Consider the following 16349-nt stretch of genomic DNA (forward strand, 5'->3'; position numbering starts at 1 on the left):
TGGGGGTGAGGGCCCTCCCAATCCCTGGGGGCCCCTTATCTCTCATTTCTTGCCATCATGATCTGTTTTACCTCATTGAATTCCTCTGGGAAGCTATGCAGAGGCCAACGGATAAACAGGGGTCGAGATGGTAAGGAAGACCCACTGACAGTATCTTACTGAAGGCACCCTTTCTCACCCTCTACAACTTGCCTTCCCCCATCCCAAAAGCAAAATCTGAAGTATGAAGCACAGAAATTCACTGTCTGTGTTTGTACTATGTTCCTTCACCAAGTATGTGGGTAATAGGCATGCCAACCAAAGAAAATCCCAGCAAAACTGATAGAAAAACACCAATTCCTCAGACACTTCCTCTTTCCCTAGCGAGCGGGCACAAAAGGCTTCTTTACTGATTACGATTGCTTGAAGACACCTCTTATCTGCCTCTACCAGACATTTAGAACCACAGGCTCCATCCATAGACCTAGGATCTCGATAGTTAAAGGAGGACCCCTTCCCTCATCTGCCCAAAATGTTGGAGGAGGAAAAATACATTGTAGGAGGGCATGGGAGGGGGGCTTCTCTGCAGTGGCACTCCAGTTGTGGGCTTCCCTTCTTATGGAGACATGGTTGGCGCCAGCATTGGGGTAATTTCAGTACCAAGTTATAACCTGGCTTTTTATGAAAGCTTTCAGACCTAATTCTATTTAGGATGCACATGTTTTATGGTTGTACAAGTTAAGATAGTGTCTGAATTGATTTTTAATCATGTGGTTTTGATTGATAAGCCAGGTTTGTTGGGGGTTTTTTACCTTTGAGGGGAAAGATGGTGATTTGATGGTTGTTGTTTTAAAAATAAGCTTGAGTTAATTAAGTAGATGAAGTGTAATTTCAACGTTGACTACAGAGAGATAGGGCTGTAGATTATTGTTATTTTATGTCAAAAGCATTGCATATAAAGCAATGCTTTTGGGTTGGAAAATTAGCCGTTGACAAGAAACATTGCCCAGGGGACTCCTGACTGTATTTATTCAGTCTTCGGGAAGGCTCTTTCTGTGTTCCCCCAGGATTGTAGATGGGATAATAGGATTTAGGTCAGTAGTTCTCATCTTGTGGGTCCCCAGGTGTTTTGGCCAACAACTCCCAGAAATCCCAACAGTTTACCAGCTGTTAGGATTTCTGGTAGTTGAAGGCCAAGACATCTGGGGACCCACAGATTGAGAACCACTGATTAAGGTAGTTGAAAGTCTTCCCCTCACTTTTTTTGGATAATTTTTTGATTCTGTCAGAAGGACTGCTAACCGAAAGATCAGCGGTTCGAATCCGGGGAACAGGGTGACCTCCTGTCTATCAGCTCCAGCTTCCCATGCAGGGACATGAGAGAAGCCTCCCACAGAAACATCTGAGCGCCCTCTGGGCAATAGCCAATTCTTTCACACCAGAAGCAACTTGCAGTTTCTCAATTCGCTACTGACATGGAAAAAAATAATCAATGGGAAGCGTGGGCCTGCTTTTGGTGGATGAGATAGTCAAGTTCATTATGATTGTTGTTGTTGTGTGCCTTCAAGTCATTTTAGACTTAGGATGACCCTAAGTCTAAAGTTTAGGATGGAGAAATGACCTTGGAGGGCTGCATCCGACCCATGGGCTGATTTTCAGTCATTGCACTTCTCTGCCCATTGGTGGTATTTTCTTTCTCTTTATGAAAGTAAGTTAATTTCATACCAGCATAGCTATAGCAGGGGAAGCACAAGGAGAGCAATCTGTTAGCAATATGTGCAATCCATCCCGGTTTTAAGCTCTCTCTCTCTCTTGCTACTGAGCCCCTTCTTCTCTGACTGGAATCTTTGCCAGCTCAGGGGGAGACCCAAATCCGCTTAGGCACAAATGTTGCATAATATGTTTTGGTCCTATAGGTCATCTCCATCACCCCAGCAGAAACCGCTCCACGTTTGTGGAAACGGCAGCAGGAGCCTGCAGTGCATAGCAATGGGGAGGACAGGCGCATGGAGAAGTTGGACAAGGAGAGTGGCGGTGGCTACCCCTCCAGGCATTTTGCAATGGATTCAATAAATAGGGAAACTTCTGTATATAATTTACCGTTGTTGATTAAATGTTCCAAGATAATTTTTTGTAGTAATGTTAGTAGTTTTACTTTCATACTAAGATCCAGTGTGGGTCATAAAATTGGACAGTGCTAGGAAGATCTGGGTTGATTTGGGACCAGTCCTGGTCTATCAGCCTGACCTCCCCTACAGTGTTGTTTTGAGGATAAGGTGAAGTGGAGGATAGCCATGAACACTACCTTTGATTCATTAAAGCAAATCTGGGATACAAATGCATGTGATGGTGGCAATGAGGATAATTGTGATAATTGCATTCTGCCATTGAGTTGGCAACCATATTCTAATGCGTACTCATCTGGTTTTCTTCAGAGGAGATTCGCCTTTGCCTTCCTCTGAGGCAGTGGCTCTTAACCTGGGATCCCCAGATGCTTTTGGCCTTCAACTCCCAGAAATCCTAACAGCTGGTAAACTGGCTGGGATTTCTGGGAGTTGTAGGCCAAAAACATCTGGGGATCCCAGGTTGAGAACCACTGCTCTGAGGCTTGCCTAAGGTCACCCAACAGATCTGATTAACTTGACCTGTTTAGGAATCTTCAAATCCTGCAGCATGACTCTACGGTTTTCCACCAGAAATTAACCATACAGTCATACTGATAAGCCTAGAGAAAATACTTATCAAGGAATTTGTAAGTCCTCTGGAGTAATTCCATGGTCAGCATCAGACAGAAGGAGGACCTAGCAATTCTTAGAAAAGTGTTCTCTTTGGGTTAAAAAAGAGTTTTTTAAAAAATTTTTTTACAGATTTCCCCCACTTTTGCATGGGTCCTGTACCCCTAATCTCAGCAGAATTGGAGCTCCCTATTATGATAACACCGTGTAACAAAATTTGAAAAAAAAAAATCTCTTCCTTGTTTGAAGGTGTTGTTTCCTGTTTAGTTGTACAGTACAAAGGAGTTGTTATCCTCCAGAAATTTGGTTTTTGTGGCTGCCACAAACTATGTCAAATTGGTTGAGACTCGATAAATTATTCATTGAAAACTATAGCAAAATGTGCTGCAGTGTGTCCCACAGAAACAAAGTTTTTGAAGTTTAATGAACTTTTGCCGTGTTTTTATGATCAAGCCTATTAGGAAATGACATTTGTAACCCAGGAACAAAAACTGTGTTACATAGTGTAATCATATATATCATTTAAAATCTACAGGAAAAGTTGCTTTGGGCTGCTTTTACCTGGGGCTTAGGTATCCCCTTGCTTGGTCTAGTTTTTAAGGAAAGGGAGAAAGTGAGGGTGATGCAGTGATGCTCCCAATCCCTTCTCTCTCCCTGGAGTTCACTACCAGTGCTGTTACTGGAATAAATGGCTGCGGGTCTCCCATCTCTTGAGCTACTGCTGCTGTCCCTGTGTAAGAGGCTGATGAGAGGCCTCCTGTGGCTGGCCCAGCTGTTGACAACAGAGCCACCCCCAGGTAAAAATCAAAGTGTCTAGCTGGGGACAAGGCAGGCCTATGTGAGCCCAGGCACTGAAGCCAAGGAACACAGCACACCTCTGAACTCCTTTCTTCCTTTCCCAGTTGTGGTCTGTGCTTTGTTTTAAGGCAATGGTTCACAACCTGTGGCTCCCCATATGTTTTGGCCTTCAACTCCCAGAAATCCTAACAGTTGGTAAACTGGCTGGGATTTCTGGGAGTTGAAGGCCAAAACACCTGGGGACCCACAGGTTGAGAACCACTGCTTTAAGGGTTCCTTAGCGTGGTATTGCTTCCACAGAATGAATAATATGCCAGAAGGTAATACAATAGAGTCATTAACATCATAGAGTTGGAAGAGACCCCTAGGGCCATCCAGTCCAACCTCCTTCTGACATGCAGGAACATGCCATCAAAGCACTTCCAGGAGATGTCATCCAGCTACCCAGAAGATCCGAATGGTCCAAAATGCGGCGGCCAGGCTGCTAGCGGGATCATCTAAACGATCCCATATTACACCAATTCTGAAACAACTGCACTGGCTACCAATAGAACATCGGATCTCTTACAAGAGACCATTATATCTTAGGGACCGCCTCATTCCTTTTTTCCATCAGTGGTCACCTCGATCTTCCCAGGAAAATCTCCTATATGTACTGGGCCCTAGGGAGGTACACCTGGAAGCTACAAGGTGTAGAGCCTTTTCGACCTATGCTCCAATTCTGTGGAACTCATTGCCTCCATATGTTAGAGCAATGTCGGAGTTGCAACCTTTAGTAGAAGTGCTCAAGGCTTGGCTGTTTGGTTGTGCATTTAAGTAATCAGATCTAATTTGCCAAATAGTCACTGTTGAATGTTTTTATGTTGAATGTGTTTATATTGTGGAATGATATTTTAAATTGTAAGTTGCTCGGAGCACTCTGGTGGAGAGCGACTAATTAAGAAATAAAATGAAGTGAAGTGAAGTGAAGCTACGGTTTAAAATCCTCCAGAAAGGAGACTCCACCACACTCCAAGGTAGTGTATGTTACTGCTGAATATTAGGAAAAACATACTGTCCAGAAGTTCTTCCTAAGTTTTACATGGAATCTCTTTTCCTGCAATTTGAATCCAGAGCGGCAGTAAAACAAGATCGCCCCTTCTTCCATGTGACATCCTTTCAAATATTTAAACCTGGCTGTCATGTCCACTCTGAGCCTTATTTTCTCTAAACTAAATATACTCAGCTCCCTAAGCCACTCCTCATAGGGCTTGGCTTCCGGACCTTTTACCGTTTTAGTTGTCCTTCAGTTTTAGTCGTCCTTACAGTTACAAGCACACTTGGGTTGGGGAATACACACACACACACACCCAGCTCCTTTGTTTATTTTTCAGAATTGGCAGTTTTGCATTGATGTACAAAACCTCAATTTCAAGATCTATTTAGAATGGGGAGGGGGGAGCAACAGTCCCTCAAATCCCTTTTGGGACATCTAATTGCCATGAAACTGGTTTTCATTATTGCTGACACCAGTGGTCTCTTGAATTTATCTTGTCTCAGTGTCTTCGGCTATGGGCATTTCTCTGTTTGCATGTTCTAAAAATGAACTCTGTGGTCAGATGAGCAGTGCATTTTGGGGGCTGGTTTTGGGCACTCCTTCTGCCTCAGAAGTGGATGTCCTATTGCAAAGGCCTGCCTCTTCCTCTGCATGTATGTGTGTAAGGAATTGCTGTTCTCTGCTTTAACTGAAACCAAAAGAAAATTTGAAACCACAATAATGGGGAAATTCAATTCCTCTTCTTCCGAGCAAGTCTGCTTTGCACCCAGTCAGACACCTCAATGTATAGCCTCCTTTGTGGGTATGCTTCCCCAGCCCTCACCCCCCACTCCAAGTCCCAGTTGCCGAGTGGTGAGTCAGCCCCCTTACTCTGGATGGCGTTACTCAACGCGGTTGCACCAACATCCCCTTGGCACGACGCTGGGCGGGACGAAGTAACGGTGGTGGGAGCCTGCTTGACGTCTGCAGGTGCCCTGAACCAACAGCTTGAAGCCCAGGCCTTCTAATCCGCAGCAGCTGTAAAGACCTCAGCCCATGTCCACATAGTGTCTGCAATGCACCCCGTGTCGGACCGCCTCATGGCCCTGCCTGGCCTCCACCTGTCCACCCGAAGGTTAGTTGAGCAGAGGGTTCTCTTTGGCACAGCTGGCATGGAGAGCTGCCTTGAGGCCAGTGTTCTCTTTGCCCTCCCAGTCAGTTATGAGAACACCAGAGGGGTGTGTATGAGAGAGAGAATGAGCATGTAATCAGAGGCATCGTCTAATAGAAAAGGGTGTTTTTTTTCTTGTGGTAAACTGATCATCTTGGGCTGAGAAAACAGGAAGCTAGCCACTGTTCTACGTTGGAAGGGCTAAGGGAGTATGTATGGGTTTCCTTAAAAGGCAAGAGATCAGAATTAAGGAGAGACTGCCATTGGGAGGGACTGCAATCCTAGGCATGGGGGGCATTGACAGGTCTGCCGGTGGCTTTATATTCAGGGTTGAAAGGTGTCAGTAAGCTTTGTGAAGGATACAGCTATGGCTACAATTCTGTTTGGACAAATCCCATACTGCTCCAGCTAGCCTGCCTAGAAGCTGTTTTGGTTAGGACAGTGGTTTGCAACCTGTGATCCCCAGGTTTTTGGCCGACAACTCCCAAAAATCCCAGCCAGTTTGCCAGCTGTTAGGAATTTTGGGAGTTAGAATCATAGAATCATATAGTTGGAAGAGACCTTGTGGGCTATCCAGTCCAACCCCCTGCCAAGAAGCAGGAAAATCACATTCAAAGCACCCTCTACATATTGCCATCCAGCCTCTGCTTAAAAGCCTCCAAAGAAGGCCAAAACATCTGGGAACCCACAGGTTGAGAAACACTGGTTTAGGGATTTCTGGGAGTGACAGCTTTGCCAGTCTCGGTGACAGCTTCCCAGGACCATAGCCAGAAAAAAAAATTGAGGAGGGGGGGGGGGGGGGTGAAACCTTTTTTAGCGAATCGTGAAGAATTGTTCCATAACACAAAATAATTTAGAATACTTGTTCCATTGATAAACTTCAGTGGACATTCATGGGGATTTAATTAACCAGTTAAATTCATTGGTAAACCAGTTTTAAAAAAACTGAAAATTTTCAAGGGAGGGTTGAACCCCTAGAATCATAGAATCATAGAATCATAGAATAGTAGAGTTGGAAGAGACCTCATGGGCCATCCAGTCCAACCCCCCGCTAAGAAGCAGGAAATCGCATTCAAAGCACCCCCGACAGATGGCCATCCAGCCTCTGCTTAAAAGCCTCCAAAGAAGGAGCCTCCACCACAGCCCCGGGGAGAGAGTTCCACTGTCGAACAGCTCTCACAGTGAGGAAGTTCTTCCTGATGTTCAGGTGGAATCTCCTTTCCTGTAGTTTGAAGCCATTGCTCTGTGTCCTAGTCTGCAGGGCAGCAGAAAACAAGCTTGCTCCCTCCTCCCTATGATGTCCCCTCACATATTTGTATATGGCTATCATGTCTCCTCTCAGCCTTCTCTTCTGCAGGCAAAATCAATGAGACCCTAACCCCTCCCCTCCACTTGGCTACAGCCCTGCAGCTTCCATTCTGGCCCAGCTGACATGCCCCCTAGGCATGCTGATTAGAAGATTCTGGAAATCAAAAAAAAAATAAACTTCGCAAACTTCAACCATGGATAGCATTGTTGCTTTCTGGTCTGTCTATAAAATATAGGAGCCTGTCTTATCATGCTCTTTCTAAAACACCTTTTAAGTTGCATGAATTTTCTGTGTTAAGCAAAATGGGATTAGTAATAGTTTGGTCTCATTGATTTTGTAGCCATGGTGTCTGGATAGTCTTAGGGTTTCTTCACTCTATATTAGCGTGCCCAATCCGTTGACCTGCCTGGGCCACATTAGAAAAAGACAAATTGCTTTGAGCAATAAAATATGCTGATAATAATGATAACTGATGAACAAAACAGAAAATAAGGTTTGTGCATACAATACTTTTCATGATATCGACAACCACAGATAAGCAAAAATGTCAACATGTAATAAGCCTAATTATGCGCCATCCTGTTCAGTGGTTTTTTTAAATCATCAAACTGGTCTTCTAACCAAGCTGTTTGCAATTATAATGTGAATTATGGATAATATTCTAATATTTGTGGATGTAACATACCCTCATTATTGCATTCCGTTCCTGTCTGCAAAGTCCGCACTCGAGAATCACACAGTTGAGTTCCAAAAAAACCCCATCAAAAATCTAATAATGCTTTTAAGTATGTTTATGATTTTGTGTTAATAGCTATCCTGAGCCACATGTGATCCACAGTTGCAGGCTGGAAAAGCCTCTCTATAATCATATATATAGTGCTCTGATTTCCCCTTAGCTGCCATGATTGCATTCCTGGAATCCTGGGAGTTGTAGTTTAGTGAGGCATTGAACTGGAATTTCTGCACCTTTATTTCTCCAGGTATTTATGGATTTCCCAGAAACTCGTCTTAGCGAGTGGTCAGTTATTCTGGGGGCTAAAATTAAAAATATTTGGAGAATCATAGGTTGAGAACCAGTGCATTGGGCTCTCTGGTAGAGACTAAAGTATCTCTCCCTGAACTGCAAATCCCAGTATACTATAGGATGTTGCCATGCTAGGTAAAGGGGAAGCAAAGTGCTACTTTGTCATGTGAGAGGGGCCTCATTCTTGAGTTGAAATGTAGAAAGAAAGGCCTCCAGAAATTCAAATGAGGCTCTAGTACTTAGGTGGGGTATATGTTTGTCCCTATGGAACTCTGTTTCAGTTGTAAGCCCATCTCCTGAATTTTGGGATGATTTTTCTGGCTTAGTATGGATGAGAATCAGTGGAATTGGTTCAAGTGTGGTTTTCCCTCATGGCCAGAGCCATGGGACTTTGCAGGAGATCAGAAGGGACTATTCTTGCTGTAAAAAGTGAGGTGACAATTGTTTTTTATTTTGGGGGGGATGAGGTACATACCTATAGAAACATCGGCATGCTGCCCAGTAGGGAGCGCTGGTGGCATGACTAAGAATGAGGGAGAGAGAGACAGAAAGGGATCTTGTCAAGGAGGTGTTTATGCTGTGTACTGAGCAGCCCTGTTTTTTTCATCAAGGAAATCCAGACACTGCATTGAGAAATCTTAATGTTCTGTTCCTAAAATAAATAAAGCAGGTCAATAAAATTGGTGCAGATGTGCTTGTCTTGTATAAACAAGCCCCATTTGCAGTCATTGGTGTTTGTTATGCCACACCAAATGCTTAAGTTCTCCTAGATTTTGAAAGTTGGGCCAAGAAGTTGTGCAATGGCAAAAGAAGAATAATCATACCCTAAATGCACCAGATCCCAGCTGATCTTTGAAGCTAAACAAGGTACTTGGTTAGTACTTAGATGGGAGGCCACCAAGGGATACCAGGTGCTGTCAGCTATATTTTGGAGGAAGGAACTGGCAAAGACACATCTGAGTATTCCTTGTCTTTAGGACTTTAGGAGTGGTATTGAAACCAAAGCATTGCCATCAGTTTCTTCTGCATTGGAAGGATAAAGCAGGCCAAAAGATAAGTTACGAATGGGTTTTTTATTGGTTAGTTGGGCTGGTAATTCAATGCAAAACATATTTGACTTGTTTAGTTTCAGCTTTTATAAAGGCTTGCCCTTTCAGTAGAAGTGACCAACAGCAGTGTAGCAAGACTTACAAAATAAAAGGTTGCAAAATAAAATAACTGTGGTGTCAGTATTGGAGTGGGACTCTGAGAATCCTAGGTTCAAATGCTCCTAAAGACCCATTGACTTTTTAAAATATTCTTTAATAAAAATGATTTTTTAAAAAAAGACCCATTGACTGAGCTTAGGAAGTTACACTTTCTTTGTGTTGTCAAAGGTTTTCATGGCCAAAATCACTGGGTTGCTGTGAGTTTTCTGGGCTGTATGGCTATGTTCCAGAGGAATCCTCTCCTGATGCTTCACAGGAAGAAGGCAGCTAGACTTTGAAGCTGCAAGGCTATTCAATGCTAATCAAGCTGGCCAACTGCAACATTTACACTTGCCTCAAGCAGACAACAGTTCTTTCTGCCACCCTGAACATTCCACAGATATAAAAACCCCACTTGTCCAGTTTCCAACAGACCTCACAACCTCTGAGGATGCCTGCCATAGATGTGGGCGAAACATCAGGAGAGAATGCTTCTGGAACATGGCCATACAGCCCAGAAAAGGCACAGCAAACCACATTTTCTTTGTTTCACTGGAAGGCAATGACAAAACCTCCTCTGAATAAATCTTGACAAGAAAACCATGGGATAGGGTTCCCCTAAGTCAGAATAGACTTGAAGGCACAGAACATCTATTATTATTATTATTATTATTATTATTATTATTATTATTATTATTATTATCATTATCATTATTATTATATTGTATGACACAGCAAACAAGATAGATATGCTGGATTTTGTATCACAAAATCACAAGTTGAACACTTCCCAAGTGTCTAGGACTGTGTGATGTATTTTCGGATGATGCGCGCTGAGTTTTTCCTGCTGTTTTTCGTCAATGCGACTGTCACCTGGGATGGCGACATCAATGATCCAAACCTTTTTCTTTTCCACAACTGTGATGTCTGGTGTGTTGTGTTCCAGAACTTTGTCAGTCTGGATTCGGAAGTCCCACAGTATCTTTGCGTGCTCATTTTCCAATACTTTTGCAGGTTTGTGATCCCACCAGTTCTTTACTGCTGGGAGGTGGTACTTGAGACATAAGTTCTAATGAATCATTTGGGCCACATAGTTGTTCCTCTGTTTGTAGTCTGTCTGTGTGATTTTCTTACAGCAGCTAAGGATATGATCAATGGTTTCGTCAGCTTCCTTGCACAGTCTGCATTTTGGGTCATCAGCTGATTATTATTATTATTATTATTATTATTAGTAGTAGTAGTAGTAGTAGTAGTAGTAGTAATAGCAGCAGTAGTATTATGCTATGTACCATGATTTTTGTTTCTGGGTGATAAATGTCATTTCCTAATTGGCTCTATCATGAAAACATGGAGAAATTATATTAAACTGCAAAAACTTTGTTTTTGTGGGTTATCCTACAGCACATTTTGCTCTAGATTTTCAATGAATATTTCATAGAGTCTCAACCAATTCAGCTTAGTTTGTGGCAGCCACAAAAAAAGAGTATAACAACTACAGTACTTTCAAAGTGAGTACTGCACAATTAAACAAAATTACTTTCAAGGAACAGAAAATGTTTCAAATCTTGTTACATAGTATTATTCACAGATCAGTCAAAATAATCACAGTCAACAGTCAAATCAGGCCCATTTTCAAAAATTTACCATCCAATGTTATGTCAGATTTTATCCTGCATCCATATGCAGGACAGTGTCAGTAAAGATGCTTATTGATGTTCTGTGAGTTGGCAGCGCTAGATAATGGGCATACAAGTAGGAATCCTTTTGTACTGCTGAGACCTCAGAGTGTAATAGGTGGGTTCAGCGAGAGCTGCATATTCCTGTCATTTTGAATGCTGCTTGGAATTGTTTGAACCTAATATATAGTACTCTTTGTTTTTATTTTTTTCTTCTTGTGCAGTTTTGAGATCGAAAATGGCCCATCACCAGGACGTAGCCCGCTGGATTCCCAGGCCAGCCCAGGCCTGGTGCTTCACCCCAGCTTCCCACAGAGCCAGAGGCGCGAGTCCTTCCTTTACCGTTCGGACAGTGACTATGACATGTCGCCGAAGACTATGTCCCGCAACTCCTCTGTCGCCAGCGAAGCGTGAGTTCCCCTCCTTTCTTAAACAGGGTGTCCCACACACACCCTCACCGCATGTACATAAATGGGATACACTTCTTTTCTATAAAACTCCTTTCAGAGACACACCATGTCTTTTGGGGAAGTATGTTGGGCAGTGTGGTCAAATTTTTTATATCAGTGGTGCGGAATTATTTTTGTAGAGCCTGGGAAAGCTACATTTGGACTACAAATTCCTTTGTCCACGGACCAGAATAGCCATTCTGGACATTGTAGTCCAAAATCGGCAGCTCTCCCAAGCTTTGGTCTTGGTTGACAGCTAAGCTGAAGGCCAGTTGTATGGTGGAAGATGCAGCAAAGTGTGTTATCTTAGCCAGGAGGATTGTGGGTAAGCATGCAGTGCAAAGAGGTCAATGAATAAATCACACTGTTCCCAGTTTGAATTCCTAAATGGTGGGCAGTGGGTGGCTAAATATAATACATCTACCTGATGCAAGAGAGCTCCCCTTCTTCCAACTTCATGTATAGCGGTGGTTCTCAACCTGGGGTCCCCAGATGTTTTTGACCTTCAACTCCCAGAAATCCTAACAGCTGGTAAACTGGCTGGGATTTCTGGGAGTTGTAGGTCAAAAACATCTGGGGACCCCCGGTTAAGAACCACTGATGGGCATATTGATAGCTGAATTTTGAGTTCAGCATTAGATACTGTAAGTATAAAGCAGGCTACCTAATAATGCTCATGGGGGCAAAAGCCAGTGAGGACAGTGGGCCTGCTGTTGCTGTTGCCCCTTAGCATATAGCACCTAAGGTGACTGCCAAACACTGCTTTATAGTAGGATTGAACCTTGTGAGGACTCCAATGTGGGAATCTGGGAGCATCTTATGCTTTTTTGAAGATGCATAGCCATGAATATGCTCAGGGTCTGTACAGGAGGAGACTTGTAGCCAGAAATAAGACCCACTTCATTACCAAATGAAGGGTAGGACTCATTAGTAAAAGCTTGCACTGAGATTTCTTTCAGTTCTCAGAAGGCCTTGAAACCAAACTCTTGTGGAGACCAAGATAGTCAGTGAATTTTGTGGCACAGGATAAGCAGACCTTTTTGGTCAAGAGCGACAGAGCAAGCAAAATGGCTCTTTGCCATCCTTATTGTGGACAGGAAGCCAATTTTGGGGATGTTTCCCCATTACTTACTTAGGCAATCCCTCGTAGTTCGAGGAAGTTTGTCCTCCACCTTGGGGGTTTGTCCGTAGATGGCTGAAGAGACCTATTCTTGATCTGCATGTTCTCCCGCAGTGAGGACATCAGTTTCCAGGTGGAAAGCAGTCTCGGTCAGGGTTGGCTTGACGCTCCTTCCTCTTGGCACGTTTCTCTCTTAAGCCTTCCATTCGTGCCTCTTCGAACTCTGCAGCACTGCTGGTCACAGCTGACCTCCAATTAGAGTGCTCAAGGGCCAGAGCTTCCCAGTTCTCAGTGTCTATGCTACAGTTTTTAAGGTTGGCTTTAAGCCCATCTTTAAATCTCTTTTCCTGCCCACCAACATTACGTTTCCCGTTCTTGAGTTTGTAGTAGGAACCCTACTCTATGCCTACGAAACGTGGACGGTCTACAGACGTCACACTCAACTCCTGGAGCGTTTCCATCAGTGTTGCCTCAGAAAAATCCTGCAAATCTCTTGGGAAGACAGGCAGACAAATGTTTCCCATGCCCATAATGCAGTCCCATCTCATTAAAGCAGGGCAAGCATGCGGGGCAGTGTGGGCAAATTCCTTATATCAATGGAGGGGAATTATTTGGCCCTCCAGATATCATTGGAAGGCACTGCTCAGCAAAGTTAGTATTAGGAAAGATGCCTTCCAGTGTTGGAGTCCAGCATGGCTTCTTAAACTTTTCCACTCGGGATCCCTTTTGGGTCAAAACATTCTTGCATGACTTCGGATGTAGAGGTATAACAAAATAGATATAAAAGCCAAACATTTACTTATGACAAATCAGCATTTGAAAGGCTTGCTAAACAGACTGATTTTCCTTCTTATGAAGTATAGCTGAAGAACCTTCTGCAGGGTCCATTATAAACATTGCACATTGTGTAAATATCTAAAAATAGCCACTAAATGACATTTAGACACTTTATATTGTTGTCATTTTTTTCTCGACCCCAACATTGAGCTGAGAGGACCCCATTTGGAGTTGGGACCCACAGTTTAAGAAGCAGTGAAGCAGAGCTTCCCAGTCTATCAGATGAGGGGAATATGCCAGGGACCCTTGAAGGCAACCCCCCCCCCCCCCATGTCCACCTTGGTGGTAGCAGGATGGCTAAAGCAAGTAGGCTTATTAGAACAAAAAGAAGAGTTTGGTGTGGTGCCAGTGGGGAAGTCAATACTCTGGATGGCAATGTCTTTGTGGGGGAATACAGACAAGGTGGCATTTTCTCATCTGGGCAGGCAAATTCAGGATTTGAGAAGAATGGCCATGTTGGCTGTGGAATTTCAGGACTTGTGACCCAAAAAACCCCTTATAACTTCCCTAAATTTTGTATTAGATGTGCCCATTTAGGCAAAGACGTGGTAGTCATGCCCTTGCATGATTTCCAGTCATTTAATGCTGGGCCCTGATGGCAAATCGCTCTAAGTTTTGGGTTTATCAAAGCACAGAAATGGGAGAAGCCACAAGGGCCGTCAAGTCCAACTCCTTGTCATGCAAGAAGACACAATCAAAGCACTATCCGCAGATGGCTACCCAGTCTGCTTGAAAACCTCCAGAAAAGGAGACCGCACATCCCACTGTCAAATGATTCCAATCATCAGGAAGTTCTTCCTAATGTTTGGGTGGAACCTCTTCTACTGCAATTTAATTCTGTTGTTGCATGTCCTAGTCTTTAGAGCAGTGAAAAACAAACTTATTCCCTTCTCAGTGGGACATCCTTTCAAATATTTATGCACTGTCCCCTCACAGCTTTGTCTTCTCCAAGCTAAATATCCCAGGTCCCTCAGCCACTCCTTATTTCACATCTTTTACCATTTTGGTCATTTTTAGGACACATTCCAACTTGCAAATAGCCTTCTTGAATTGCAGTCCCCAGAAGTGGACACAGTACAGTAGAGTCTCACTTATCCAAGCCTCGCTTATCCAAGCTTCTGGATAATCCAAGCCATTTTTGTAGTCAATGTTTTCAATATATCATGATATTTTGGTGCTAAATTCGTAAATACAGTAATTACAGCATAACATTACTGAGTATTGAACTACTTTTTTGTCAAATTTGTTGTATAACATGATGTTTTGGTGCTTGGTTTGTAAAATCATAACCTAATTTGATGTTTAATAGGCTTTTCCTTAATCCCTCCTTATTATCCAAGATATTCGCTTATCCAAGCTTCTGCCGGCCCGTTTAGCTTGGATAAGTGAGACCCTACTGTACTTCCAAATGAGGTTTGACCAAAGCAGAATAGAGTGGGACTATGACTTCCCTTAATCTAGAGTAGACAGTACGCTCTTTCTTGCACAGTCTCAAATCACATTGACTTTTAAAGCATCTGAATCATACTGTTGATTGATGTGCAGCTTGTAGTCTATCAAGTCTCATCAGTTTTTGCAGTTTAATAAACCTTTTTCATGTTTTTATGATAGAACCAGTTAGGAAATGACATTTATAACTTAGAAACAAAAATCATGTTACATGGTGTCATCACTTGGTCATGTAACAGGCTCCTGAGTTTCTGGGTGTTTTGAAGAAAATCTGTAAACATGTATTCGGAATCAAAATCACAAACTACCAACAGTAGTACAAAGATGACAGAACATTTGTAATGTCTTGAGTACAACTTGGTACCACGTTAGAAAGCCTCTCAATCTATCTTCATTAATTGTACATGGCTTGAGAGCTGGAACAATTGATTCCTCTGCTCAGCAAAATGAACTCTCGGGCTCAAAACTTCATTTCATATGTGGTTGCTAGTCATGTCAGGAAAGATTTGCAGACTGGGGTTTAGAAGCTGACAAGGGGGAGGCAAAACCTGATTGTGCTCTGTGTCTAATCTGCTCCTTTTAATATGTATGCTGTCATTATTATTGTCCTTCACAGACATACGGAAGACCTGATAGTGACACCTTTTGCCCAGGTATGTCCCAGATTCCTGTGTATGCATGTGTGGGGCCAAAAAAAAAACTGCTCAGCTCAATTAAATCTTCGGAGAGATCCCAATCCACAATATTCTCTTTGGTATCATTTTTTTAATGATAAAGGAGATTTCGGTTTTTCAGTTCTAAACAACTCTTATGCAAGTTTGATATTAAGCAAGAAGCAAAGCAACAGGGAAGGGAATATGAGCAGTGATACATCTTCAACTTACCTATTTTTTATTTATATATTATATATGGTTATATCTTTGAATATCTTATTTATATATGGCTATATCAGGAGCTATGGTGGTGCAGCGGGTTAAACCTCTAAGCTGTAGAACCTGCTGGCCGGAAGGTCAGTAGTTTGAATCCGCTGACAAAGTGAGCTCCTGTCATTAGCTCCAGCTTCTGCCAACCTAACAGTTTGAAAACATGCAAATGTGAGTAGATCAATAGGTACTGCTTTGGCGGGATGGTAACGCTGCTCCATGCAGTCATGCCGGCCACATGACCTTGGAGGCATCTATAGACAATGCTGGCTCTTTGGGTTAGAAATGGAAATGAGCACCACCGCCCAGAGACAGACTCGACTAGATTTATTGTCAAGGGGAAACCTTTACCTTTGCCTTATATCTTTGTAGCTCTAAGTTACAAAGTGGGCATGGGTTTCACGAGAGCAATTTTTCAATCTGAATATTTCTGTATTTCAATCTGAATGTGCATGCATGTGTAGATATAGATATATAAAGCAGTTCTGGTGAAACCCTTTCCCAGTTTGTAGCTTAGAGTTCAAATTCAAAGAAATAGCCATATTTGTTTGTAAATCTTGTAGCATCTTCAAAACTATCTATGAGAATTAAGGTGGTCAACTGCTGCCTGAAGCTAGAAATTCCTAGAAAGAACATATTAATCAATATGTGAATAATTGTAGTTTACAGCAAACACA

General features: G+C 42.8%; 1 protein-coding gene across 5 annotated transcripts in view; it reads left to right on the forward strand.

Annotated features, from left to right (window-relative positions):
• Window positions 1-16349, forward strand: part of pde4a (phosphodiesterase 4A) — a 588039-nt gene that overhangs the window by 497357 nt on the left and 74333 nt on the right. For 4 of the 5 annotated variants that reach the window (XM_062974138.1, XM_062974137.1, XM_062974139.1 and 1 more), the window contains 2 exons: window positions 11119-11304; window positions 15366-15402. In XM_062974138.1, coding sequence (XP_062830208.1) covers window positions 11119-11304; window positions 15366-15402 — 223 coding nt within the window. Of the gene's footprint in view, window positions 1-5588; window positions 5663-11118; window positions 11305-15365; window positions 15403-16349 lie in introns of those variants that run through there. The other variant, XM_062974141.1, reaches the window with a different exon arrangement.

This window comes from Anolis carolinensis, chromosome 2, assembly GCF_035594765.1.
Source record: "Anolis carolinensis isolate JA03-04 chromosome 2, rAnoCar3.1.pri, whole genome shotgun sequence".
NCBI lineage: Eukaryota > Metazoa > Chordata > Lepidosauria > Squamata > Dactyloidae > Anolis > Anolis carolinensis.